The sequence below is a fragment of the Zonotrichia leucophrys genome, chromosome 8 (assembly GCF_028769735.1).
Source record: "Zonotrichia leucophrys gambelii isolate GWCS_2022_RI chromosome 8, RI_Zleu_2.0, whole genome shotgun sequence".
NCBI lineage: Eukaryota > Metazoa > Chordata > Aves > Passeriformes > Passerellidae > Zonotrichia > Zonotrichia leucophrys.
In genome coordinates, this window is record NC_088178.1 from 10487749 (window position 1) to 10514015 (window position 26267).

The following is a 26267-nucleotide window of genomic DNA, read 5'->3' on the forward strand; positions in this document are numbered from 1 at the left end:
TCCTAACTTACATTAAAAACTTAGAAAATGCCATCATTACAGTCTTATGTACAATATGGCCTGAGGATGTGACCGTGCCAATTTGCACATCCTCAGGAAAACCAGTGATTATCTCAACATGGTTAGAAGAAAAACTCCTGACAAAATAGAAATAGAATGAAAAAACTCGATAACACAAACACCACCAACACATATGAATCTGATTAAATGCTGCCCTCACTGAGGAGAACAGTGCTTTATGTTCAGAAGATGTGCTATGCCCTGAATGAACACTCAAGCTATTTAATCCAAATATGGTTAAAGTGAAAATTGTGTTACCCCTTTTTAGCCTAAATGGTGGGCAGAGCTTGGCACAGGGAGGCTGCCTTTGGAAACGTGCCGGTGGCGTGTCAGTGCCGCTCTGCAGCGATGATGTGATTGCGATTAACGAGCGGCACTGTGAGGGGGATGCTGACTGTAAAGAGCAATCCCATCACCTGACAATGGCTCTGCGATGAAATCTCTTACACAGATTAAAGAGGGAAGGGCAATAACTCATCAGAAAAAGCAGAACTGTCTGCTTAATTACTTGAAAAATGTCTGAGCCACTACCTTTTATGACACCTGGTGGGTATAAACATGTCCACGGTTTTAATTAATTTTCCCTCTTCTTTCATTGCACCTGTATAGCCTGGAGAAATGCAATTCCAATGAAATTACAATTGCGCATTTCTATATGAGTTTGAAACACACTTTGGCAATAACCAAAAAATGAGGCATTTCCATGGATTTAATTAGAGACAGGAAGTGTACTGGGAAAAATACTTCCCAACAATTATAATTATTCCAAATCAAGCCACAGTGCAAAGTGCCTTCTCTTAATTCATAAAACTTAGCTTTTAGGTGTCCATTTTAATTTAAAAAGATAATGGAGGAGGCTTTTCTCTGGAGTGAAGCAGAGTTATGGTGAAAATCCATCTTGGCATTTTGAAAGCAGCAACAGCATAAGCTCATACTTTTGACCTTGCAGTCCTGCTAGTCTCATTTAAAATTGATGAGTGAGACCCTTGAATTTGTTCTGCTGAAAACAACACTTTTTATAATGACTTTTATAAACATACCACTAATTGTGCTGAAATGCCAGCTCTGCAGAAAAATGAAAGGAGCAGAGGTCTCTCCCCAGCCCCCCCCTTTTTTTTTTTTTTGAGGCAGGAACAGGTTTGCTTCCATTCTTTGGGGACACGAACCACTGACTTGTCAAGCATAGCCTGACAAGCAAAGCTTAAGCAAAGATACCTTGTATGTTCCTTCTTTCATATCACTCTAGGGAAGTCATGGTTATGCTGGTCTAAAGCAGGCAAAATTGAGATAAAACCCTAAATACAAATTCTGCATAGAAATCAAGTGTTCCCTAAAACTCACAATTACTCAGACACAACAGGTAACCCTTCTAGAGCTGAAGTCTTTCACTCCTTTCCTGTATTAGTCTGTGAATTTGTAAAGAAAGCAATTGCTTTAGAGGTTGAAATGGTTTTAGTGGATGAAATCGGGACAAATTAAGGACGCAGGGTAAATAGTGGGGGAAGCAGAATCCAAAATGTGCAGGAATAGTGCAGTCACAGCAATACAGTATTGACATTTCTATCAATCCTCAAGCTTCACTGCCTGGGAGTTTGGGTTGGTGTAGGACCAGCGCTTGGGCAGTAGCCAGGATCTGCAGTGTTCCACAGCACTGCTGATGAATACAATGATGGCCTCTGGCGTGGCTAATGCTGACCAGAATATTTTCCATGGGCCCTAGCAATAAAAACACAAACCTTCTGAGCTGCTGAGGAATGCTTGAAGCTCACCTCTAAATTTTATTGGTGTCTCAGTCATTAAATTTCTCATTCTATGGACAGGTACTACATAGTAAATGTAGTTGTAGTTTCTTAGAAACTCACTGACTGATACTGTTTGATAGCATGTTCATACAGATGTTTAGCTAGGTCTTATTTTATGCCATCAAGCACATTACACTTGTTTTAATTTTTTGCTTCAAAGGCTTAACATCTGGAAGGTACCAAATTAATAACTGGGAAAATGTCAGTCCAAGTATACAAAATACTTTTAATGATGATATTTGTATCTTTGTCGTGCAGAAAAAAACCAAAACCCAATATACTGATAGTAATCAGATTCAAAGCAGCACAGCATGAATTTTCAAGGTTTTTTGACACCATTTTTAGCAGCATTTTGGATTCCATGTCTTCCCCTCTCCAGAATGGCTGTGTTTATCATTTAACATGGTTAGAAAGCTCGCAAGTATTATTAGGTACACAACATTGTTTAGTGTAAATGCATTGAATTGTTTGGGCCTATGATGTACCAGCGCAGCCAAATAACTCTAAGATGGGTGTGTCTTGGAATGACCAGTATATCCCTTGGGAAGCAGGCATCTGAAATCTCCATATGCTTAACTGCCCTGAATAAAGCCATGGCAAACCTGGCATGTTGAGGAAAGAGACATTACAATTTGCTGCTTAGGAGGAATATAGCAAAAAGCCAGGTCCAGAAGATGTCTGTTCCTTTGAGCATGTTGCTCCTCCCAGTGCACGTCACTGCTGAGTATCTGTCCGGACAAACTCTGTTTGCACTGGCATGGAAGACAAAGCAGAACTGGACCCTTGGTTTTAAACCTGAGGGGCTGGGGGAGGAAATGAGGTTGCTGTAGGGCAACTGATCAGCAAGAGGAGAGGCTGTAAGTGACTGAAGTTGAGAACTGTGAGTCAAAAGCAGGACTGCAGGGAAGGGAAACTGTGATTGCAGGAAACATTCTGCAAAGAATGACTTAAAGCAAACAGGATCTGCTGTACCTCCTGCCTGTCAGGTGGATTAATTTGGAAAGTCACACTTAGGCTAAATATGTTTCCACTGTATTTAGTTGCACAGAGCAGAGAACTGAGCTAGCTATAAATCTGTTGTTTAGATGTTCTTGTGATAACAAAAATCCTGATAGCTTGGGTAGCAGACGCGTTGCTTTGGCAGTGCAGTGCTCATCATGGGCTTATTGGCCTTGCTGACAGTGGACTGGCTCTGCCAGATGATTCACAGCTTCCATGCTACATCACTATCATATCACTGTGATAGTCTTTCCTGTCCATCTTCCTAGTTAAACTCTCTTTGAGGCCCTTCCTATACTGTGTTTTGATTGCAGCAACAACCTTTCTTCTGGCCTTGACAAATGCAATCTAGGTCTATTGATAACCATCCAGAAATCCAGAATGCTTCTGCTAAGACTGTTTTTCTAGCTCATTGCATGCTCTTGTTGCACTTCAGCACCAGCTACTCCTGTATCTCATCTGCCATCAGCCGTTTGCGCTCACTTTTGAAACCCTTCACTGCCTGTTCCTGCCACACTCATCATCTCCAGTTTGGTATCAGTCAGTCAGTGCTGCCCTCATAGCACTGCTTGATAAGAGCCTTTACTCCTTACCTGTTTGTTTTTTACTTACACTTTTTTTTATCACAGAGGAAGCCTTGTATTTTCTTCCATGCTGTTTTTCACACTTGAGAGGAGTTCTCCATAAAACTCAGTAAAATGAGATAATTAATCTCCTTAAAGGGCCCTCCCCCTCTTTTTCAGCAACTGGAAATATGGTACTAAATATTAATTGTGTGCTGTGTTGCAACTAGTATCTTTCATGCTGACTAGTGTGGATTCCTTACTTCCCTGGACTTCAAAACTTGTCCACAGAATGAGAGCTTGCATTTGGGGTAGGGGATCACCCAGATGTTTGGACAGCATGCAGTTAGCACAAGAAGGGCTCATAAATACATGTTACCCTAAATAATACCATTGTATAAATATTTTTACAGTGACAGCATAGAAAATGCTCACTTGGGAATCAACCAGTTAAACCCCCATCTTCAGTAAGTTTATGGAAATGATGCATCATTAAGTGCCGACGCAGAGTGTGATATTACTTTCTGCCTGACTTCCCCTGCAGACTCCCACAACTTTTTAGACATTGTTGCCACTGTTCTTATGCTATTTGATATTCAGAGAGCTCTGATTACCTTGTGACAAAGAAAGGATGAGAAGTGTGGAAAGGGTTTCAGAAAAAGAAACTCTGGACTGCTTGGCTGAAGGAGACATATTGAGAAATGATAGATACATTATGGGGCTGTAATAGCCCCATAAACTTTAAAAAAAGAAAGAAAAACAACTAACTGGAATGCCTGAGTTATAGCAGTCATCTCCTAAATTTAGCTGGCATGGCAAATAAGTGCTATTCCTTGAAAATTACCACTGTGACTGACTTCTAACAATTTTATATGAAAGCAGGAACTTTAATGCTCCGTGATCTCCTGTATAGCCTATAAAGCACTAAAAAAATATATAGTTAATTCTTTTGAAGGTACCTGGAGTGAACAGTGAGACGGACAAAGAAATATGAAGTATGGTTTTCTATAATTTTCTTATATTTATTTTCCTCTGGAGACCTCTTAATCACAGTATTCAGAAGGAGCTTGCACACTAAAGCATTTAGAAGCAGTGCACTGCTGTGGGAAGTTGAGTGCTCATCCATGGAACTGGTGTGAGCTGAGGTGCAGGTGCTGGCTCCTGTTCACAGCATGTTACTGCAAGTACATGGATTGTCACAGGCACTGCAGGTGAACAAGAAGATCATGGTATAAATCATTTTGAGTCAGAGGTCTCTGGGTTTTGGAGAGTACCTCATGATGCATTTGCTCTACCACACAAATATTAAGTGCAATGAAAGTCTGTCAGAGGCTGCATTTCTCAAGAGCAGTCCTACAACTCTGTGCTTCAGCTCATGGTAAGAAACTGTAGTTTAATCAGCTACCACTGTACACATTTATTTCTGGTCATTGCAATTTAGATTAGTTCATGCCTCTATAGGATTTCTGTCAGGCATCCTGGTTACAAGTGAGTCATTGCTCTGGAGAAGGGACCAACTCCATGCACTCACAGATATCCACATTTATCACGGCACAACACCTACAAACGCTTAGGTCTCCTGTGAAGGGCAGGAAGCAGCACTGATTTATGTGCTATGAACTCAAAGGAAACATCATAAAGAGAGTATTTTAAACTTAAAATAATGCTATTCTTAGCTGGCAAGACTTGTGATTTTGATCCTTCTCAGATACACAGCCAACAGTGAGCTATCTGGCTGCACAAATGCCCCCGCTTTTCTTCTCTTGGTTAAATCTGTGATTTGAATGCACACTCCAGTCCTCAGGAACATTATGTAGATTTGCAAAACTTTCAGAAAGACTTCCTGTCCATTAGCCACTGGCTGCTTTGCAAAAATGCATAAAGATAGGGTTTTCCTCTTGTAACAGATGTAAGCTCCTTGCACTGTTGTTCAAACTGCTTGAAGGAAAGCAATATTCCTTTCCTCCTTTCGCTGAAATAGTGGCATCTCTCAACATAAACTGAAAATATACTTGGAACTTAATTTCATGCAGCTCTCACAATTTCACATGTGAGGGATGAACAAATGAGGATCAGCTTTTTGTAATTAGTGAGGCATACTAGAAGGACCACAGCCTGTAAAGTTTTCTGTGCTGCAAATGACTAATGTTCTTGTAGTACCAAGAAGCACTTAAGGTCTGTGTCCAGTTCTGGGCCCCTCACTTCAGGAAAGACTTTGAGGAGATGGAACATATCCAGAGAAAGGCAACAAAGCTGGTGAAAGGTCTAGAGACTAAGTCCTATGAGGAGCAGCTGAGGGAGCTGGGGGTGTTTAGGCTGTAGTAAAGGAGGCTCAGGGAAGACATTTTGCCCTTTAAGATGACCTGAAAGGAGGCTGTAGCCAGGTGGGGCTTGGCCTCTCTCCCAGGCAGCCAGCAACAGGACACGAGAAAATTACTTCAAACTGTGCCAGGGGAGGTTCAGGTTGCACATCAGGAAGAATTTCTTCTCTTTAAGGGTAGTTAGCATTGGAAAGAGCTTCCCAGGCAGGTGGTGGAGTCACTACTCCTGAAGGTGGCACTTAGGGCCATGGTTTAGTTGACAAGGTGGTGTTCAGTAATAGGTTGGCCTCAACTGTCTTGGAGGTCTTTTTCAAACTTAGTCATTCCATGATTCTGTTCTGTCTGAAAGGTGTTGAAAAATTTATTTCAGTTGTCATTCTTGAAGCTTATTTGAAATAAATTCAGTTTTTAAATTTATGAACATACTGTAGGAATTGTTACCTAGAGTGTGGAGCAAATTAATGTATTTTGGTTTCCAGTTTATGCTCATCACAAATGAAGAGGGAGAAAAGTAGTCCTAAAGAGCACTTCATTCTGATTAAGACTTGGAAGAACTCTAGGCATAATTTAGAGCATCCTGTAGGGTACTCTAGCTTGGCTTGTGTTGGTCACAAGTCCAGCATTCTGACTGTCTGGAATGGTTTTTCTCAGGCCTGCTCCATGTCCTCCAGCTGCTGGCATGGTCATCTCCTCAATAAGCTTTTGAAATAGGGGGAGGATCAAAGAGCAAATGCCATTGAGCTGATTTTGCCAATCCTCTACCACTGGAAGAATTTTTCCTGTGACAGTGAAAATCTTCTGCTCCATCCTAAGACAAACCAAAAGTTGGGGTTTTTTTTTTTGTCTACTTAACATGGTGAAGGCAGTATGGAGAAACTAAACCAGGGTCTAGATGCTTCCACAGTGACTTTAGTAGGCTTGCTCTAAACTCAGAGGTGCTACTGACAGTGCAGAGAAGCCCATGGCAGATAAAATAGGTGGTTTGTAATGAATGAGGCAGAACTCTGCAGTAAATTCATCAGGGACACTGTGGCAAGGCCCAAAAGGGAAAGAGGTCTAATATCCATTGAAGAGTGATGATAAAAATAAATTTTGAACAGCTGCTCTCCTCAGTTTGCACTAGACAAGGACATTTTTAAGGGTAAATATTGTTTAGAATAATGTAAAAGCTTCTGCATAATGAATTATGCACCTTTTCTGCAATACCCTTCAGAATAGCTACCCTGAGTTTTATCACAGGACTGTCCAAAACCATTTTCCTAAAAAATCATTAGAAAATACATTCTATAGTTCAAAATCTGGACAAAGTGCTTTAGCAAACTTCACAGCAAAGCAGGAGCAGGCTGCTGGGTGAGTGGTGACAAGGTGTTTCATAACTGAGGATCTGCAAACCCTTGCTGACAGCAAGATCAGCACAGTGGGACCAGTGTTCAAGGAAAGATATTTTAAGTCTGCCAGAAATTTTACGGCTCTTGTACAACCCAAATCGTCATAGAATCAGTTAAGGCAATTTTTATTTCTGAAGGGCAGCATCTGGCCTACTTGGCATGCTTTAAAATTTCAAATGTGTATTTTTCAAAGCAAGAAGCGTAACAAAAATATATAATTTAAACTGGCAGAACATTATACTTTGGATGACATTTTGTAGTTAATAACAATTTAATATAGCATAAACTGTACTTCTGGTGCAACCTAGAAAAGCATCACACAGTTTAGAACAGGCATGCTAAAAGTTCATTTCAAAGTGGTGGTGCAGGCAGGCTCTGTGGCTCTTGCAGGAGCAGTAGCTTCTGCGTTATTGTTAGTGACTGGTTTTAGCATTTGGTACTTGTAAATGGACAAGATTCCGAAATCAAAAGGGAATGTGAGGGGTAACACCTTGCTCATGGCACTGCAAGATTTATACCACAGTTTTGTCTGTTCCCTAAATCAAAGGCCGTACAAACTTTAGGAGACTTGTACCAAAGAGCCTGCCTGGGCCTTTGGCTCGTGTCCTCATTTGCACAGAAAGCCGTCCCTGTGGCTGAACCCGACCTCGCCGGGTGCAGGAGCGGCTCGTGCGTCATTTGCCCTTCCTTCCCCTGCCCTGCTTTGCACTCCGCGTCACTTACATTCCATTTTCCTTCCATCGAGTGCCCAAACATAATCTGGGCATGGCTTGGAGAGCTAAGCTGTGCCTGAGCAATGCAACTGAGCACCAGCTGCCTTTGTTTGTCCTCAAGTACCATGATACTCCTCCACTCAGTACATTCTGGAGAAATCTGGGAGGCCCCTCACTGTGCCTGGGAATGGCCAGACCCTGGGACATGCACACACCCTGCAGGCTGGAGGAAAGCCAGACTGGCTAATTCCTCATTTGTGTCGATGTAGTTAAGCTCCTTCCTAATGATATTTTGACCTGGGCAGAGAAGAGGAGCCATATGGCATCTTCCACCCCTGACAACAACTGCGGTTAGTGTAATCAGCACATTAGCTAGGTGATTTGTTTAGATTCAGCTGTCACTAACTTGTGGCAAACTCAATTATAATTAAGTTGTGTATTAGGTAGACTCCTAATATAAACTGGTTTCATTTTCATATGCCATTTCAATTATATTTTCTGCCATAACCCTGCTTACAGATGAAGCGTCCTGTCTAACTCTTCCTCAGGGTCATTGCGTTTCCCACTTTTTAACTCAGGAACTGAATTTGTCTAGCATGGCAAATCAAAGAGCTACAGCATCAGCCAGAGAGCCATGCAACAATTTAAAAAAAATAATGCACAATCATTAGCCTTAATACATCCCTAAATCAGCCTTCAGAGCCCCACTTTTTAATTGCTTTAGACATCTGTGTTTCAATTGTGGTCTAAGCTATTTAAAATGGTGGCAATGTCTTTCCTTAGTTTTGAACAATATGCAGCCAGTGCAGCAGCAGGTGTAAAGGAGGGCTTTGAAAGTCACAGAATCACAGAATATTCTGAGTTGGAAAGGACCCACTAGGATCATCGACTCCAACTCTTAGGTGAATGGCCAATACAGGGATTGAACCCACAACCTTGGTGCTGTCTGCACCATGCTCCAACACTGAGCTAATAAACCACTGTTTGTTTTTGCAATCTGCTGTCCTTGGAGGTAAATGATGTTTCATGGAATGGCTCTGGGTTGCAGCAGCAGTTGAAGGTGTTTATGATGTAGGTTTTCTCAAAAAGTGTTGATGCAATAATGATACTTGTTTAAGTCCTTTAAAATTCCCAATTTCCCCAGACACTATCCTGTGTTTAATAACAGGATGAAAGAGCCCAATAGTACTAACCCCCATCCTGCAAAATGAACCTTCCTCCCCCAACACCCTGAGGACAGAACTGTGATATCCTCTCCTTTTTGCAGTATAGATTTCTGAATCAAATATTAATGCTAAGCATAATGTAAATGGGTTCATAAAGCTTAGAAGAGAGAGAGACAATGTTGATGGTTATCTAGGGCTATACTATTTCTCAAATTTACTGCATTAACATGCTAGTTAACAGAGGGCATGTAGCACTTAAAAGCTTACTGCTCAAGAATACTGAATGGCAAAAAAACCATAGATGCTGTCAGATCACTGCAGTTGATTTACAAGCTTTTGGTTTTGAACTATAACCTCAGAAAAACAGCGAGAAAGATTGCAATAATCACAAATAATGATCAAGCATTGAATTATGGCTTTGATAAATGCTTTCTAAATTGCAATGATAAACAAATTAGCACTCTTTTACTATGCAAAAAATAGGCACAGCTTGCTATTAAAAGAACAAAAGGATCTAGTTTCTGTAGGTATTTAAGGTAAGTGTGGGACAAAATACAGGGCAGCAGACGATGGAGACTTAATCCCAAATGAACACTATGGATATCATTCAAAAATTCAGCAATTCTCTGAATTGTCTCCATCCCCTGCCTGGAATGGAGGAGACCAGAATGAGATGCAAATCAGTGCATTTATCTAATGAATAATGCAAATGAGTGTTCCTCTTATGGCATGGCAGTCTGCAGGAATCCTCTCTGCCTCACCTCACATTTCGTGTGGATTTAAGCACCATGTGTCAGAAGAAATTAGAGAACAGAATTGCCAAGAAATGACAAAGCCTTGGAGCCCCAAGTCAGTGCAGACAGCAAGGTACATTAAGATGCATAGTAGAGAGGAGGAGAGAGCAGACATCTCATTAAAATGAAAATGTTGCTATTTTTCCTTCACCTTGTTAATCAAATTGTATGACAATTTAATCAGCAATTATTTCTGTGGCTACTAATTAGAAACATCCTCTAAAATGATACCAAGGTGGGATCTCAAAAACTTGCCAAAATCTTTGTTTGGCTATTTTTTTTTAATGCTGGTGTTATTTTATCTCTCTGCTATCAGTTAACTGCATCAGCATTTTTCTCATAGCATCACAGAGCATACTGCATCTTATCCATTAGTCACAAGCCTTGCTGTAACTTTCCCTTAGCATCTAACATTACCCTCCAAAAATATACTCAAGCAAACAAATCTGAAGGCATGCAAGCCCTGAAAATCAACTCCTTTCCCCCTCCCCCCCCCCAATCATATTTTGTCTGAATGTGTATGTGATTCAGAATCCAGGATGGATTTCATCTGCTTCATTAAAACCTCTCAGCATGTAGACCAGCTATGTTGCCGCAGCTGGCATCAAGTCCCTCCTCTTCATCATTGCACTGAGTCTTCAATCTGGAGATTTGTGAAATTTGTGCTTTTCTGACTGGTACTCTCTTAAAATACAGAGCTGGTATATCCAAATGAACAAAGCCATTTGTTCCCTGGACAACTTCTTAGTTATCACATACAGAGTAGTAAAGGACAGGGAATGCACAGAAACCAGAGGTCTGAGAATGCAGTTTGGCCAGGTTCTGTGAAGTCCAGTTTGGGGTGGAGGGAAATTGCCTCCCCCTTGGAAAGGGAAGTGCACCTCAAAGTTCTGAACTGTAAAGCTGAGAAATTGTTTTAATCACTGAACTTTGGGGTGCCCATTGTGTATATGATGCAACGTTAGTGCCGTGTTCCCATGGGTCACTGAGCCATGAACCAGCAGGCAACAAATTGTTGGTTTGATTCAGTGACCCATCAAAGAGATAAATCTATGTATTAAGCAAAAAAAGAGATTACAGATATCTTACTACATGCACTTCCAGGAAATGTGAAAAATAACCCAAACCAAAAAACAAAACTAAACTCCAACCCTTTTTTCTCACAAGCTGACAAAGACATCATCGTTATTTATAGTTGTGCTTCAGTTCATCAGTTGGAGGCACACTGCAGAAGATGCTAAAGCACTAGCGACATTGTACTAAATTAAGAGCTTGCAGTTTTTTTATAATAGTTGAAAGCAAAGCTATTTCTCCACTGGGCAGCTTGTTGCAAACTCCACAATACTGGGAAAAAATGGTGTATTATTTTGATGGATTTTCTCTCAGGTCAATCCTAGTGAATCAAGGGGGAATTGCCTGGGATGCAGGTCTACAAGGAATTTGGTGTGAACTCCATGAAAATGTGACTTGCAGTCAGTAGCATTTTCACTCTCTTAAATTAGAAGAACACGGGTAGGTTCTCTGCTCCTGTTCCTGTTGGCAGTTACCATGCCAGAAATATACAGAGAGTTTAGGTTTCTTATAGCAAGGGCAATGGTAGCTACAGCGAAAAAAACACTGTTAAAGCAAACTAAGACGTTGATTTGAAGCAAGGAGACAATTAAAGCACAGCCTTTCTGAAAGAGTAATAAAAATGTCACTGCAAATGACAGATTGTTACAAGTCCTTGGCTTCTTCCTAGCACTGCAATAGAATACGGTGTTAAATCAGTTCCCAGAGATTATTAGTCGTATATGTTATTTTCCCAAACTCAAGGAACTCAGTATCATTTCATAAATCAACTGCGGGTTAAAATTAGATTTTTTTTTTTTTTACAACCTTAGTTGTGTGACCATTGTACATACAATTAGCAAAGAAAATTAGATAAAAAATATAGCTGAAACCTGACTCATCAAACTTGAAAAAGCTAAAAACATTCCACCAAAAACCCAAACCAAATTGGAAAACAGCTCTTTTCTATGACTTCTTAATGCTTGTGAGTTTCATTGACTGCAGAATAAGACGCTGAGACAAAGATATTGGAGGAGGATATAGGAGTAGGAATGGACTCTCATTTCTCATTAGCCTAAAGTTCTGTAAAGTAGCTCTAAGGTCTTCCTGTATTTTGTTGTGCTTACTATCTGTACTGCTTTTTCTGTATCAAGCATTAAGAAACCTAGGCCAGAAAACTGTAAGTAATTAAAGCCAATAATAACTGAACCCCATCACCGGGCATGTGAAGATCTCCAATGTGCAGGCTGGAAATAAGTTTCTGTGTTGTCAGGTACAGTGGTATTGCAGGCTCAACTCTAAGTCTGTCTGTCGGGGGTGTTTCTGGGCCAGATAACGTCTTCTAACAAAGTCTCAGTGACAATACTGTTAGAATCTCACATGCCTTTCTTATGTGGCAGAAAGCTGACTTCTACTGGAAACAAATTATCCAAGAACCCTTTGAGTTCCATGGAAGGGATCTCTGTTAGCATCTTCTGAGATGAAACATTGCTGTGTGAATGGCTTGCTAGGGGGGGCTGCAGCACCCCTAGAACACTCTGGTGTGTGTTGGATACAGGGCAGGCTGTGCCACCAAGACCAGCATTCCCTTGTGGGTTCCCTACTAGCTCAGATGAGGAGGTTTATTGTCCTCTTCTTCAGCAGCTGCCCTTTGCTACAGCCGCACTGCCAATGTTCACACGTGTTGCAGCAAAATGCTGTGCACGTGATCCTTGGTTAAGAGGGGTAACTTTGAATTACAAAGTGTTTCCAATTTATTTAATCACTGTAAAAGTAAACTTGTTCTGCTCCTCCTGTGATGCTTTATACAGCTCATAATTATCAACAAAGCAATTACTAAGAGTAAAGGCAGTGACAGCAAAGGTTTGCTCAGCATTGCCCTTACATCTGCTTTCTGTGGCCTTGGTGGTTGGCTGGCTGAAAGACAAAAAAATCAACTGTGGCTTACATGACAGGAGTTGAGAGAAGCTCATGTACGGTGGTGTCATCAAGAAAATGTTGAACAGGTCATCACAGGCACAGATGCCATTCATCCCTGTAATAATTTTGTGAAGAACATTTTTCTTCTTGGTCAGCTCCTGTAAATCTTCTTTTGAAGTTAGGAGAACTGGCCTGACAGGAGGAGGATGTTGATGGCTGCATTAATAGAGGTGTAATGACCTTGAGGATGGGAACTGAAAAAAGCCCCTGTTACTAAGGTAAAACTCAGCGATGCCCTGCTGCTTTCTGATTTTTGTTTCTGACTTAGGCACAATTTTATTATTCCAAACCCATCACTTAGTAGTACGATGGCCTTGACATGATACAATCATCAGAACAAGATTTACTTCAAATTCTTGGCCAGATTGTTATTGATTGGGAGAGTCAAACACTGCTTTGTAAAAGGGCCATGTCTGCTTTTTCTGAGCTCCTGCAATGTATTTACTGTCCTAGAGAGTGAGCACCTGGGAAAAGCAGCATGGTGAGCAGGTCCTCATCAACCAATCAGCATTCCTGCACAATCTTTTCCCATTCTAGTGCTGAACTCTTTAAACTTAGAAAACATCTAGAAAAGACTTTACCTTACCCATCTGAAGTCCACAGATTAGATATGTGTGGTCTGTACCGTTTCCAAAAAGAATATTATCCAAATAGGATATCAGAATTCTATGTAAGAACAAGCCCATCAGCCCTGGTGGCCTCTCAAGGTGCAGAACATTAAAGGTGTGACAAGACAGGGATGCAGACAGAAGGAAGGCAGGCAGGCCCTTCTGTTCTTTGGAACAACTCCCCATGTCTCTCTTCAGTCTTTGTTTTCTCCCCCCTTTTCAAGACAGGGAGAGAGGGGCTGGCACCCTGGAGGGCAGCATGGACTGCACAAGTGGCAGATGTGTGAGAGCTGCCTGCCACACCATCCCATTAAATGTACGTACACTTTACACCAGCTGAGGACTTGTAGACTGTAAAAGAGGGAAAACAATTGTCTGTATGGCTTCAAAAAAACTCAAACCAACCCCATCTGGCATTTCAGGTATCAGTCCACTGTTTAACATTGAAAAAGTGGCATACTTTCTATAAAGGCTTAAAATCTGACAAAATGTTCTGCTGAAACCCCCACCTTGTCTGATTAACAAAGGAAGGGCAACTGTTGTAGTATTTTCTGAGACCTGTTTTTAAACTTATAAAACTTGAAGTTCATGATTGATGATGCCTGGCTAATGTTTGAGTGCTACAAGCAATAATGGTGCAGTTATGGAGAACTATGGGATGATTAGTCAATAATAGTCGTCTGTCCTTTTCAATTATTTACAAATAATCCAGGAGATGCATAAAGCTAAAATAGAATATTTAAATATGCAAACCCTGTTAAGTATTTTGTCTATGTATCCTAGCTGCCACCTTCCCGATAGATGCTTTCAGCGTATTCTTGTATGCCCCAAAACCAAGATGCTTTCAGTGTATTCTTGTATGCCCCAAAACCAAGAAAAGATGGATAATGTCCCATTCTCCAAAACTTGTTTTGTCACTAGGGACAAAGAGCCTTGCACTGAAGATCACAACGGCTGAACTAATCCAAAACCCACTACCAATAAAATGAGTAAAGAAGATTTTAAAACTGAAAATGCTGGAAATAATTGAACTTCAGTGAAATTGCTTCTGACAAGAAAAATATTAGAATATAAAGGCATACAGTTAAGAAGGTTTTATGGTTTCTAGTTGAGCGTTTCAAACAGGTACAGTGCAGAGGGTAGTGCTCACTACTGAGGAAGCTGCATTTTGTTGCTATCCATTGTTGTCAGTAGGAGTCCTTCTGTTGCCTAACACAGGACACGTTAATTTCAATGGAAGATTGTATTTTAAGCCCTGTTGATGTAAAGTCAAACATTAGCTCTTAGGCATGAAATATACATGACGAGTCACTTCTAATTTCCCTTTAGTTATTGAAGTGTATCTTTTTTAAAAAATCAAAGCCACTGCTTCAGATGACAAAAAGCTTCTGTGTTTTTAACATTTTATTTTCAAAGGCTTATCCCACTTCTTTTTCAGGAAAATAGGGTTTTCAGCTGCAAACATGCTGGCAAAAATTTACCCCACTAATTTAGTGAGGGAAGCTCCAATGCTTGAACCCCTTAAACTCGTTACTTAATGTGTCTGGAAGTCTGAATCAACCCTTGTGAAGTGAGACACCTTGCTAGGATATTTCTGCAGGCTATCCCTACAGTATTTATACTACTTGGCAGATCCATATGGTCAAGGAAGCCAAGAGGCATGTCAGTCTGCAAGCCTGTGTTAAAAATAGAGGAGGAAAACAGCACGTGTAGAAAAAGTTGTTTTAGCCGTTAGAAAATTGCATTCTGTACTCTTTTTTCCCCTACAGCTATGCGCGTTGCAGATTTTAGAGGATGAGGGCTTTTGTGTAGTTGTTTGCTATTCCTTTTTATTTATTTTTTACCATCTCCCCACCCCCAGTCACTTGTAAATGTCACCCACAAGTAGCTCTGTTTCTTGTTTTTACTAGAGGAAAACGTCTTATGAGCAGGTGTAGCTGGTAAAAATCAAATTCATGAGTTAAAATGTGGCTCGTGACAGTTTTACAGATAAAAATCTAAAATGCACCAAGATGTTGGAAAGACATGGCATGTACATTTAAGAAAATGCTCCTCTCATCATAATGGTGTCTTCTTTTAGAGGTTTTACAAATACTTAGCTATAAAAATTCTCTCTGGGCTGAAGCCTGACATAAAATATCCCTGATATAGTACAAGTTCTTGCTTGTAGTAAATATAATTAAAATTCACTTGCACCCTTTTCTTTCCTCCCCTTTTTTTATTCCTAAATTCCATATAAACAATCTGCCTAAAGAACTAGAAGATGAGAAATAAAACCATTTTCCAGAAAATACAACACATCAAACATCAAAGCTACATGAAATCACTTATGCACGTTGCCAAGTCAGCTCAATGCCAAGGATTTTTCTGTCCTTAGCTATATTTGTACTTGTAGATCAAGATGATGTCACCACAAGTGACCTGTGAAAACACGAATTTCCATACCTAAAATGTCTACAACAGTAATTGTTTCTACAAGTAAACTGGGTACAGAGCTACCTATTTTTTAACTAGGGAGACTAGTGTTCCAGTGTGCACAGCAATCTGCATCTCATCACTCAATAGTATCTGGGATTATTTTTTATTTTCATATTCAGGCAGTACTCATAGGCCTTGAAACAAGTCAAGAAATATTTGGATTAGCAGATCTCTCATCCGGTTTTAGCTACTCTTAAATAGGTATGTTATTTTATGTATTGGAAATGGCAGTTTTGGCAAAGCAGTATCAGTATTAAAAAAAGAAAAGTGGCAGTGGTACTCATGCTAAAATTGACCAGCTCCCACAGATTCAGCCCTTTCTAAACTCGGTGGGTAAAAATAAATGACAGGTTTTCATCCTCACATAATGAGATGGGTAATTTCCATACCTTGTCAGGAGGAATTGCTAATGCCTGTCTGTATTTCTCCCCCTCTGCTTCCCAGCATAAAGCAGAAGGGATGAAAGTGCAGATTATCATCGCAGTTTGTACATTTATTTTTTCTTGAATGAATGAAGGTGATTTGAGTTGCATTAGGACTGGATGCTTTATAAGTAACATAAACATCTAAATGTTAAAATCATTACTCGAGAGTCAACTTACTGATTTCTTCCTTCTCAAAAAGGACTCTGGGGAGCCCACTAACCAGAATGGTTGTCCTGGTGTACACTAGGTTTGTAGAATTCTCAGCTGAGTTCACTTGGCTTTGTTTCAACAAGATGCTTACAAATGGAAATTTTAATATATGGAAGTGCCTCAGGAACTTGCATTTGGTTTCCAATGATTCTTAGCTTTTACAAAGTACAAGCACTGCAAGAAAAAGACATGAAACTCTGGGGTTCAGAGACATTTAGCTACTAAATGGAGATGGAAAAATATGTTTATCCAGATAATTTGAACAAACCTGAGCAGCATAAAACTATGGCTGCTCAGTTCTGCCAAGTAAATCCAAAATTCACATTTTGAGACTTGTCTACCACAGTGGGAAGAAATATAATATCATGCTCCTTGTACAGTGTCCTCAGCCTGCACACTCCCTTGGGACTGAGGGCATCGTGCCCCTGACCAAAATGTGTGAAAGCAAACTGAGGGAGTGATGCTGCAGCTCCGCTCCTCCGGCTGCCTGCGTGACACCGGCAGCTTAGGAGCCAAAGGTCACTCTGCTCAAAGGAGGATTTGCCATCCTGGAAAAATCCTAAGTTGAGGCTTTCTAGCAGAGAAGAAATGGGGTCACCCAGCTCTGCCTCCCGTCAGTGCAGGAGGGATGTGCTGTCCTGCCCTGGCCGAGGAGCACCAGCTGGGGTGTGCTGCTGTACTGCACCGTCCCTGCTCCCCAGCAAATCTGGTCAGGAGCCCCTCTGCAGTGAGCCACGGGCTTCAGGTCACCTCTGCCTCACCAGCAGCAGTTCAAATTATGACAGGGCCAGTAAATATTTTATTTATAAAGCAGTATTATTTTACTTCACTAAAGGTGCTGCTGAGGGGATGTTTCTGGTCCAACTGCATTGACAGCAAGCCATTCACATTCAACATGAATGTCTTGGAATTTATTTTATAGTGGAAGATATTTATTTCTTTACAAAATTGGTGTTGCTGGTTCCATACTCAAACAAGGCCAAAACTCCAAGTTTCCACAGAGTACTTGGGTATCTTACTCCACGTACCCATCTCAGTGCTTTGGGGGGCTCAGGGAGGATGGAGCAGTGGGGGGAGGCACCACCTCAGGTATTTTAAAGAACCTCATCCAGAGAGCCACAATCTCCCCCTGCATGGTTCCTTGCTTCTTAAGATCAATTCTTATTTTAATAAATGTCTAAAAATGTCCACTCTTCCCAGCTCATTTCAGGGGAAAAGCAAACCAAACTGGAAGAGTAAGTAGTAAATGGAATAAAGGCAATGCTAGAAAATGCTAACAGCTGCTCTTACAAAGTGTATTTACAAAATATAAATCTACTTAAAAGGATGCTCTTCTACACATACTAGTGACATGTGCTTTAAAACGGCAACTGAAAATATGTAGAAACCGTATATTTTGTTTAGGATCCCTGTTTTACCCTCAAATATTTTTAACAACTGAAGTACTTTGTGGGTGTGCTTTTGTTTTGTTTCAGGCTTGAAAACATTCCAATACCCAAAGTGTAACTGAGGAGGAAAAAAAAAAGGCAACTGGACAGAGTGTTGTTAAAGATTTACTGGAGCATCTTGATATGTGATAATGAATAAAATGCAAATCTGCTTTACTACCAATCCTTGGTTTTGATTTATGAGCAATTATTAATTTTTAGATTGCTTCCAGTTGGATGAACATAGAGATTTTACCAAACTATTTTTTTATTCCTGCTGTCACTAAGTATATACCCATCTTTTTAAATCTTGTAGGAAACCAAGGAATCCTTTCCCATGAGAACCAAGGAGCCTTTGCAGAGTGTACAGCAGGTGCTGCCAGAGGCACAGGTAGGCTGACGTGTGGTGCTGCCCAGTGGGAGGGAGCTGGGGGACAGCACAGGGACAGTCTGTGACCCATGGGGACAGAGAGATGGGGACAGTCCGTGACCCATGGGGACAGACAGACAGGGACCGTCCGTACCCCTGGTGTCCCTCCTACCCCACTGGCTGCTGAGGGGCTCAGTGGGGCTGGATGGGAACAGCCTCAGCAGTGGGGCTGAGCTCTCCTACCCTGCTGGGGACAAGCCAACAGGGGCAGGGCGGAAGCTTTCAGGTCTCAGAGTATTACGAATTAAATGCAATGCAATGAAATGTTTAGTGACTTAAGAGGAGGCACCAAAATAAAAACCCCTCTCTCTGAAGTGTAAGGTGCTCTACAGTGACAAAGCAACAGCTGTAATAATTATGTGCCCAAAGAGTTCAAATTAGATGAATGCAGATGTTGTAAATGAGGTCTGCAGTAACTTTGAGCTGTACATACTTTAGAAATATACAACTATGAAAATCCACTTTAAACCAGACAGTAGCAAGAGCTTAATCTTTAACTTCCTGTTCCCATTCTACCCCATGCTATCTAGTAAGACTATACAGATAGAATCCTTTGTTTTTACTCAAATTTAGCTCATAAAAGATAAAAGCTTTTTTCTTAACAGCATCTTTTAATCATATTGCACAACACTGTTTTAAAATGTCTCATTTGAGAAAGTATGTATAATGCCAAAATGCTATCAAAAATAATTTTTGTTTCACATTGTGATTTACCCATTACTCAGAAAAGTATCTGTTCATTTAATTATTTCAGTAAACATAATACTGGTATCACTATCTATGCTACATAGTATTTCCCCCTTTTTAAGGAATATGAGCCTACTTGTAATTAAAGGAATGCTATATTAATGATGCCAAAAGTCTCAGAGGGAAAAAAAATTTAATGTCCACCTCATAATATTATGCCAGAATTACATATGTGCAGAATACTTTTTAATAATCTTTGTTTCTTAATTTAGTTTTGATTGGCTATGAAATACGGAGTAGCACTCAAGGGCTCAAATTTCTACTGTCATCAGCATTTCTGCTCTATAAATTGTACAAATGTACAGGACTCCCATCTGCAGGCTCCTTTTCAAGCTTCTATTTAACCTACGAAGGATATTAGCTGCAGGCAACTGTAATTGATGATAATTTCATCATTTTTAGCTGTTGGGATGTATTATGATATCTAGGTCTAAACACAAACAGAAAATTATATTTTAATGTTGCCATTTGAGCTGCAAACACAGGTCGGTAACACAAACCCGTCTCTAGTTTGCAAATTACAGCAACAGCCACTAGGAGTCTCCTGGTCAAATTCATGATGAATTTGCACAGTAATCCCAGCTCAGGTTTGCATGCAAACCCCATGCTAAAGTCTGGATTTCAGCAGAGGCCAGTCCCTGTGCAGGGCAGGTGGGAGTGGAGCGACAGGATCTCTGAGCTGTGAGCAGCATCATCGGGTTCCTGAGATTGTACCAGGGATAGAGCTGGCACATGTTTTAGAAGGAAAGCCAGAAGCCACCTACACACTGTTCTGGAAGAGCAAAATATGGTCATGATCATAGGAAGTCAGATTTGTTTCTCTTTATGACTGGACAGAGTATTGTGGATTTGTTCTTACAAAGAGGAAATAGATTTCACCGACTGTTAGTTATTCCCAGGGATTTCAAGATTTGTTTTGCACTGAAGTGCTGCAGGCCACAAGAACTAGCACCACCAGGTACTTCAAAATTTGCTTAGTGTGAAACCTGCAGCTCAGACCTGAAAATGTGAATAGCTTCTTCCTCTTTTCCTCTCTCCTCTCCTCTCCTTCCAGGCCAGCTATGCACAAGCATACAGTGCCAGACATACTCTGAGCAATGCCAAATGCTCAGAGTTCATAAATTACAGACCTGCCGGAAGGGGTCACGCTGGCGTAAACACTGTGGCTGTTCAGTCCAAGTCTGTGACTGACAAAAGATGTCCACATTTCCTTGAAGGAATACCACAGAAAGCAGTCATGCACCTTCTGCCAGCATATGTAGCTTGCTCTGAGACACTAGAGACTGCTTTAAAATGGACAGGGAAGCCAGAGGTGACCAGAGAACCCTTCCCCACAGTGCTGATTATCCTGTAGGCAGGAGGAGCCCTTATTCTTACTCTTATATACTTATTCTGGAAGGATGCTGTCACATCCTCCTTACAGATACATGCAACTCCACATCTAGAAATTGTAAGTGTTCAACTGCTCTTAGCCACTTATTTGTTTATAAGTTTCTTTTATGCATCTCTCCTCTTGAGCAAAAATCCTTTCCAAGCTGTAGAAATCCTGAATGACTTTAAATCTGATGAGATTTTAAACAAACAATAATTTGGAAGATTATTTGGCTTCTGCTTTTTGAGCTCCTTGGTTTAATTTTCAAACTTTTCCCTGCAACCAAAAGGACTAAGGAAAAAAAGATGATGTTTTAAATGAAATCTGAGACTCTCATATAATCATAATTGTAGGACTCCAGGGGTTTGAGGTTTCAGAATAATCTCATGAGCTGTCAATACTGAATGTCACCAGAAACGATAATGTTATTCTCAGAATAGATGCCTAAAAGCAACTGTTGGATAGTTTTTTCTGTTGCATTCTCCCCATAATACCTAAAAATGCTGTTCTGGGGGGACATCACAAAGCTACCTGCAAGTGGTGAGCTGACAAATGCTGGCCTTAGCTGCATGCTAGGGCCGTCATATTTTGCAACAAATTTACATATGCAAAGCCCTGTTATTCAGTCTGTCAGCTAAACAAGGAAAGTACAAATTCATCACAGGCTCATAAGAACATTTAATACCATGGGGAATATGCAGAAATAAGTAGGGGGCCAATTTAACCACCCATCTCCTCTGTATTGTATGCTTGCACACATTGCAATGCACGCCTGCTTTGTGTGTTATTGCAGATTATTATCAGCTACTCTCACAGACTGCCTTAGATTCTACCATAATCTCTCAGCAGGACTTGCATGAAATTCTCAGTCTGGTTTGTTTCAAGGATCTAATCTATATTACACCAAAGGCTGACAGACACTCAACAGTTAGTACCTTAGTCCATTTGGTGAAGAGAAAATTAGTAAACCTGATCAGGAAACTGACATGCAAATACAACAGGAGGCTGCTTCAACCTCCTTGTCATCCTGCAGAAGCAGACTTGGCTGCTTGATACCCTTGTTTATTATTAGAATAGCTGAAAAGACCCTGTTCTTCTCCAAGTCAGCGTTAACCGATTTCAATAACAAAACAGTGGTACAGGTTTGGCAGGCACATAGCCAGTACTTACAAGAAGAAAACCAAGCACTTGTATAAGCCAGTTTGGCACTTCACAGTGCTGAAAAGAAACCTTTGCATCTTTGTCACTTCAAATTTGGGCTTTTTTAGCACAAGAACATGCCTAACATGAAAGAACTTTTCTCCACTGCCCACTTTCTCCAAGTATGTCAGTGCTATCTTCTTAACTCATTTTCTAAAACTAAAAGTGAACACTACAATTCAAGATCTCAAAAATTCCAAGGGCTCAGCACTACAAAATACATAAAACCTCATTTTGCAGGAAATATCTAATTCCTACAGCCAGCTATGGTACAGATAGACAATGCATTTTTAGGGATGAGAATGCTCTGCTGTGAGCCATGGGCAATACCTTAGGAACATTTAAATATTTCTGTCATTTTCCTTATGTTTCAAGCAAGACAAGCCATTACAAATGCATATCTAAATACAGTGGATATGTACAATCTACATCTATCCTGGAAACAAATCCCACAGTTTATCATGTAAAAGTCAGTCATTCTACACTTGTGTGGCTGAATGCACACTCTCATGCTGTGGGCTCTCTCTCACTCTTCCCCAGGTACTCCCCTTTCTCTGCTTCTCATGTGAGGATTCTGGTGGCCTTCTGCATCTTACAGGCTTAAGCTGCAGGTGAGCTACAGCTGTAATCTCAGGTCACTCCCAAGCAAACCTTCCTCCCACATCACAGCACTGATGAACTGGTGTGCTCAAATGTTTTCAAGGGGAGTTCTAGCACCATTTTTAACACTTAGATTTAATCAAAATGTCTTTTCTTTGCCTTGTTGTTTTTTGTTTAAAATTGTTGTTCTAACTAGAGTGCATACTGATAACAAAGGCCTTCAGAAACTTACAGTATTAGTTAAGATAGGAACTGCTGCAATGTTTATCTGCACTAAAAGGAAGAAACAAGTTTTGTTGGGCAGGTTTGTTTCTTATGGGTGTTTTCTCATTAAAAGAAAAACTTTTTGCATTATATGATGAGTTGCTAAATATTACTGAGTGCTAAATCACAGCTACTACTATTCAGATGGAAAAATGTATTTCAAGACTAAGAAAAAAAACCAATAAGACAATATTATGTGGGGCACATGACTTCCATTTGTTTTTAAACAGTGGCTGCTTGAAACTGCTTGGAGATTTAGAGCGTCAAAGACATGTCAGCAGAGATGGATTAGTGGGCAGAGAGCAAGTGGTGCAGTCAAAGGTTCATAGTGAATGTAATTTATTCATGCAGCTTCGCAATTTATCACGTGTCTATTACCATAATGTATGTGGGAAGCAGCTGCATGCGTGCAAATAATGCCTTAAATGTATGTGTGGTTGGATCTGAACTCCTTACACAACAGCAGTGGTGGAAAACGATGCCACAAGGCATTTAAAAGCAAATTTCCTTCCTGCGGGGATGCTGTCACCCAGCAATGATGATTTGTACACAGGCAAACAAGTATCTTGTAGACTTTTCTCAGTTGTGATAACCTCACTCACCAGAACTCGTTGGTCTTTCAAATCTAAATAATGTAGGTAATGTGGAGCATGTTTCCAGTGCTGTATTAACAGATGTAAGTGTGCATGATTTGTAAAACAAATCTCTTATTTTCTTTTTAAAGAACTCAGTATCTTCCACTCACTATTTAACAGAAATATCCAATTGCAAAGAAAAGAGAGCCTCTGTAAGTGTGAGCACAAAGAAGTTATCTACAAGTTAAGATCTCTTTATCTGAAACTTCTCACAGTGTGATCTATCAAACACTTGGGAGCAGCACAGCTGTAAATATTGATGTACATACATATATATATGTGTGTGTATGTATATGTATATATACATATATAGCGTCTGTTAGATTCTTATACTTGTACATTTACTTACCAAGCCAAACATTTCCAAACCCAGTCTATTTTAGGACCATGTAAAATGAGGAGCTCTGGTCTCTCTTAGTTTGCTTGAATGCCTACAGTTTCAGCTAGAAAGAAAGCTGTGAGTAGTTGCTAGAGCTTGGAGGTGATTTTAGCTGCACTGTCCATATAGACCTGCTACAGCTCATTGGGCAGCTGGGAAAACTTCAACAGCCCAACTCTCAACACCATTTTTTAAGCTTTAGCAATTTGAGTTCAACCAGTCTCGCTGTTTGGAAATTAGACTTAATTATGCCACGCTATGATGCTTTAAACTGATTTAGTAGAATCAGTTCATTCAAATCTTTCTTGATCAGGCAAAGGCCATCCCAGTTATGGGTTAGCACAATAAGAGTTTTATGCTGATTTCTTTTGATACATTAAAAGTTGCTGTAGAGAGACAATGAATTCTGATAAAGTCAAGTTAAGTCCTCATAAGCAGAACATCTCATTGCTCAGCTTAATGTACTGCTCAGAGTTTTGTACAGCAGAACCTTTCACATTTGGCATATGATGCAGGTTTTCTTGGATAATTTCTGTGCACTCTAGGGCTTCTATTCTGAAGCCATCTATCACAAATATACCCCCACTAATTATGCAAAATGAAAAGCTTGCCTTACCATCGCACAGAAAGTTTCAGGAGGATCTCCACATGTTATGTCGGGGGGATCCAGAGTCACTTTTACATATTTGATCATGTCTCTGGCTTCTGGCTGGCAGGCCATGTAATCCCATACTTTTCCTTCTTCCGTGTAAATCTGAGTCTTACAGACGTCATAGTGTCCCCACACAGAGGGGTAGTGCTGCATCACGGAGGATACAGTAACCCAGAGGGTGTGAAGTGACAGGAATCTTGACAAATACATTTCTAAATCCTTTATGTCAGCTTTGTAAGGATGCTCAGTGCTGGCGTATGTGCAGTCTAGAGATTATATGTACATATAACGTATGTATTTATAAAATAGGTTCCAAATCAAACGTGAAGCATTAGGATGGGATGTTTGTTTCACTATGTTAAAGACTTTGGTAGAAGCCACCCAGGCCCTGATGACAGCCTTTCACAGCCATGCAGCGCTTGTCCTTCGACTTATAACTTATCTGTCAGGGCTTCTTGTAAAAGATGTCCAAGAGCAGATAATAATTTGTGAAGTTGCAGGTCTTGAGCTCCACTGTCGATAACCCTGAGTGATCCTCCGTGCTCAGGGCTCGCAGGGGATGCCTGGACACACTGATAAATCAGTATCCGAAGGAAGAGGGTGAGTGTCTATAGGCTGGTGTCTGTTTCCCATCAATCATCCTTTTCTTCTGGCACCAGCACCCTTTTAGAAACAATAAAAATTAAGAGTTATTGTCCAAGAATCAATGCATTACAAAATACACGATATGTTGACATTTTGAAGGTTTGATGCAATACAAAGCAAATTGCTACAATATGGATAACCTTTACTGTGGGTTCTGTGCTAGAATGACGAAACTACCAAAATCATTCACAGTGAAAAGTATTTTGACATGAAGGATTTAACTGTACTCTAACAAAGACAGATTTATAATGTTCCAGGTGAGTTAGAGGTTCCTGCTTCCAAAACTGTATTTTCACCCTAGCAAAACTGGAGAGCAAACTACTGAATTCAGCCATGGCCCAGATGGTGCAGGCAGGCAGGGGAGTAGGCAGCCCAGCACTGCAGGGCAGCAGCAGCAAAATTCTTTTATTCAAGTGACACAGAGCTGGGCATCAGGGCTTGCAGGTGCTAGTAGCTTCTTGGCAGGAGGACCTCATGGAGCTCTAAAAGCCTTACAGATTTCTTTTAGATTATTATTATTATTTTAAGACTAACAAAGATATGGCAAGTACAATTCAATTTCCCTGACATTTCCTGTTAGCATTGCAAGAGTTTTGCTCCCTTTTTTTCTGCCTTTGAACTGTGATTTACTGACCATATTGATGACAAATTATCTGATAAAGATAATGGCTTATTTTGTAGCTTACTATAAGAATGCTTTCCCCCTTTATTTTCTTAGGTTTGAGGGTCGCTGTACCTGAGTACACAGCACCTATTTCACAGCAGATATATGCCCTTTACCCTCTTCAGAAAACAACTAGAGATCTCCTCACTTTGTAGCACCTGAATCACATTATTACAGGTATAAAATGCCAGAAGTATATCATAGCAACTTCAAATATATATTTCCTAAATATTGCAGGAAAAAAAAAATTTCCAAATTCTGTATGAAGAAAACTGCAAACACAGAGTAAGTACCCTAAACAGGGTCAAGGAAAACCAGGGCTAGGAATTCCAGTGCATTTGTCAGCCTGTGCCACCCGAGGTTGGGGAGCCAGGGCGCGGGGCTGTCGGCAGGGGATTTCAGCCACACGCTGCAGCACTTCCACACTTCCTTTGTCTGGATGCTAAAACCGAGCCAGACCCGCCGGACAGATGTTGAGAAACAACCGTAAGTCGCCACTTTCTGCAGCCTGCTTTGCTTCCCAGCTTTAAATCATGCCCAGTGTCATGAACCTCCTACATCCCACAGCCACGGGAAGAGGTGTGTGACCTGGTAAGCTCCTTAACGTGTCACGTTGGGAATATTCATTTTCCAAACTTATCTTCAAAGCTATTCGCAAACAGCTTCCCTATATTTAAATAATGCTTCATCTTAAA

At 40.5% G+C, this 26267-nt stretch overlaps 1 protein-coding gene and 1 long non-coding RNA gene across 13 annotated transcripts in view; one reads left to right on the top strand and one right to left on the bottom strand.

Annotated features, from left to right (window-relative positions):
* The window catches only part of LOC135451283 (uncharacterized), a 28897-nt gene extending 2745 nt beyond the window's left edge, over window positions 1-26152 (top strand). The window contains exons 2-4 of one of the 2 annotated variants that reach the window (XR_010441263.1): window positions 18301-18375; window positions 22274-22344; window positions 25627-26152. This is a non-coding gene — a long non-coding RNA (uncharacterized LOC135451283). Of the gene's footprint in view, window positions 1-18300; window positions 18376-22273; window positions 22346-25626 lie in introns of those variants that run through there. The other variant, XR_010441262.1, reaches the window with a different exon arrangement.
* The window catches only part of NTNG1 (netrin G1), a 146737-nt gene that overhangs the window by 115389 nt on the left and 5081 nt on the right, over window positions 1-26267 (bottom strand). For all 11 annotated transcript variants that reach the window (XM_064720331.1, XM_064720328.1, XM_064720332.1 and 8 more), the window contains exon 2: window positions 24228-24926. In XM_064720331.1, coding sequence (XP_064576401.1) covers window positions 24228-24473 — 246 coding nt within the window. In that variant the 5' untranslated portion in view covers window positions 24474-24926. The remainder of the gene's footprint in view (window positions 1-24227; window positions 24927-26267) is intronic.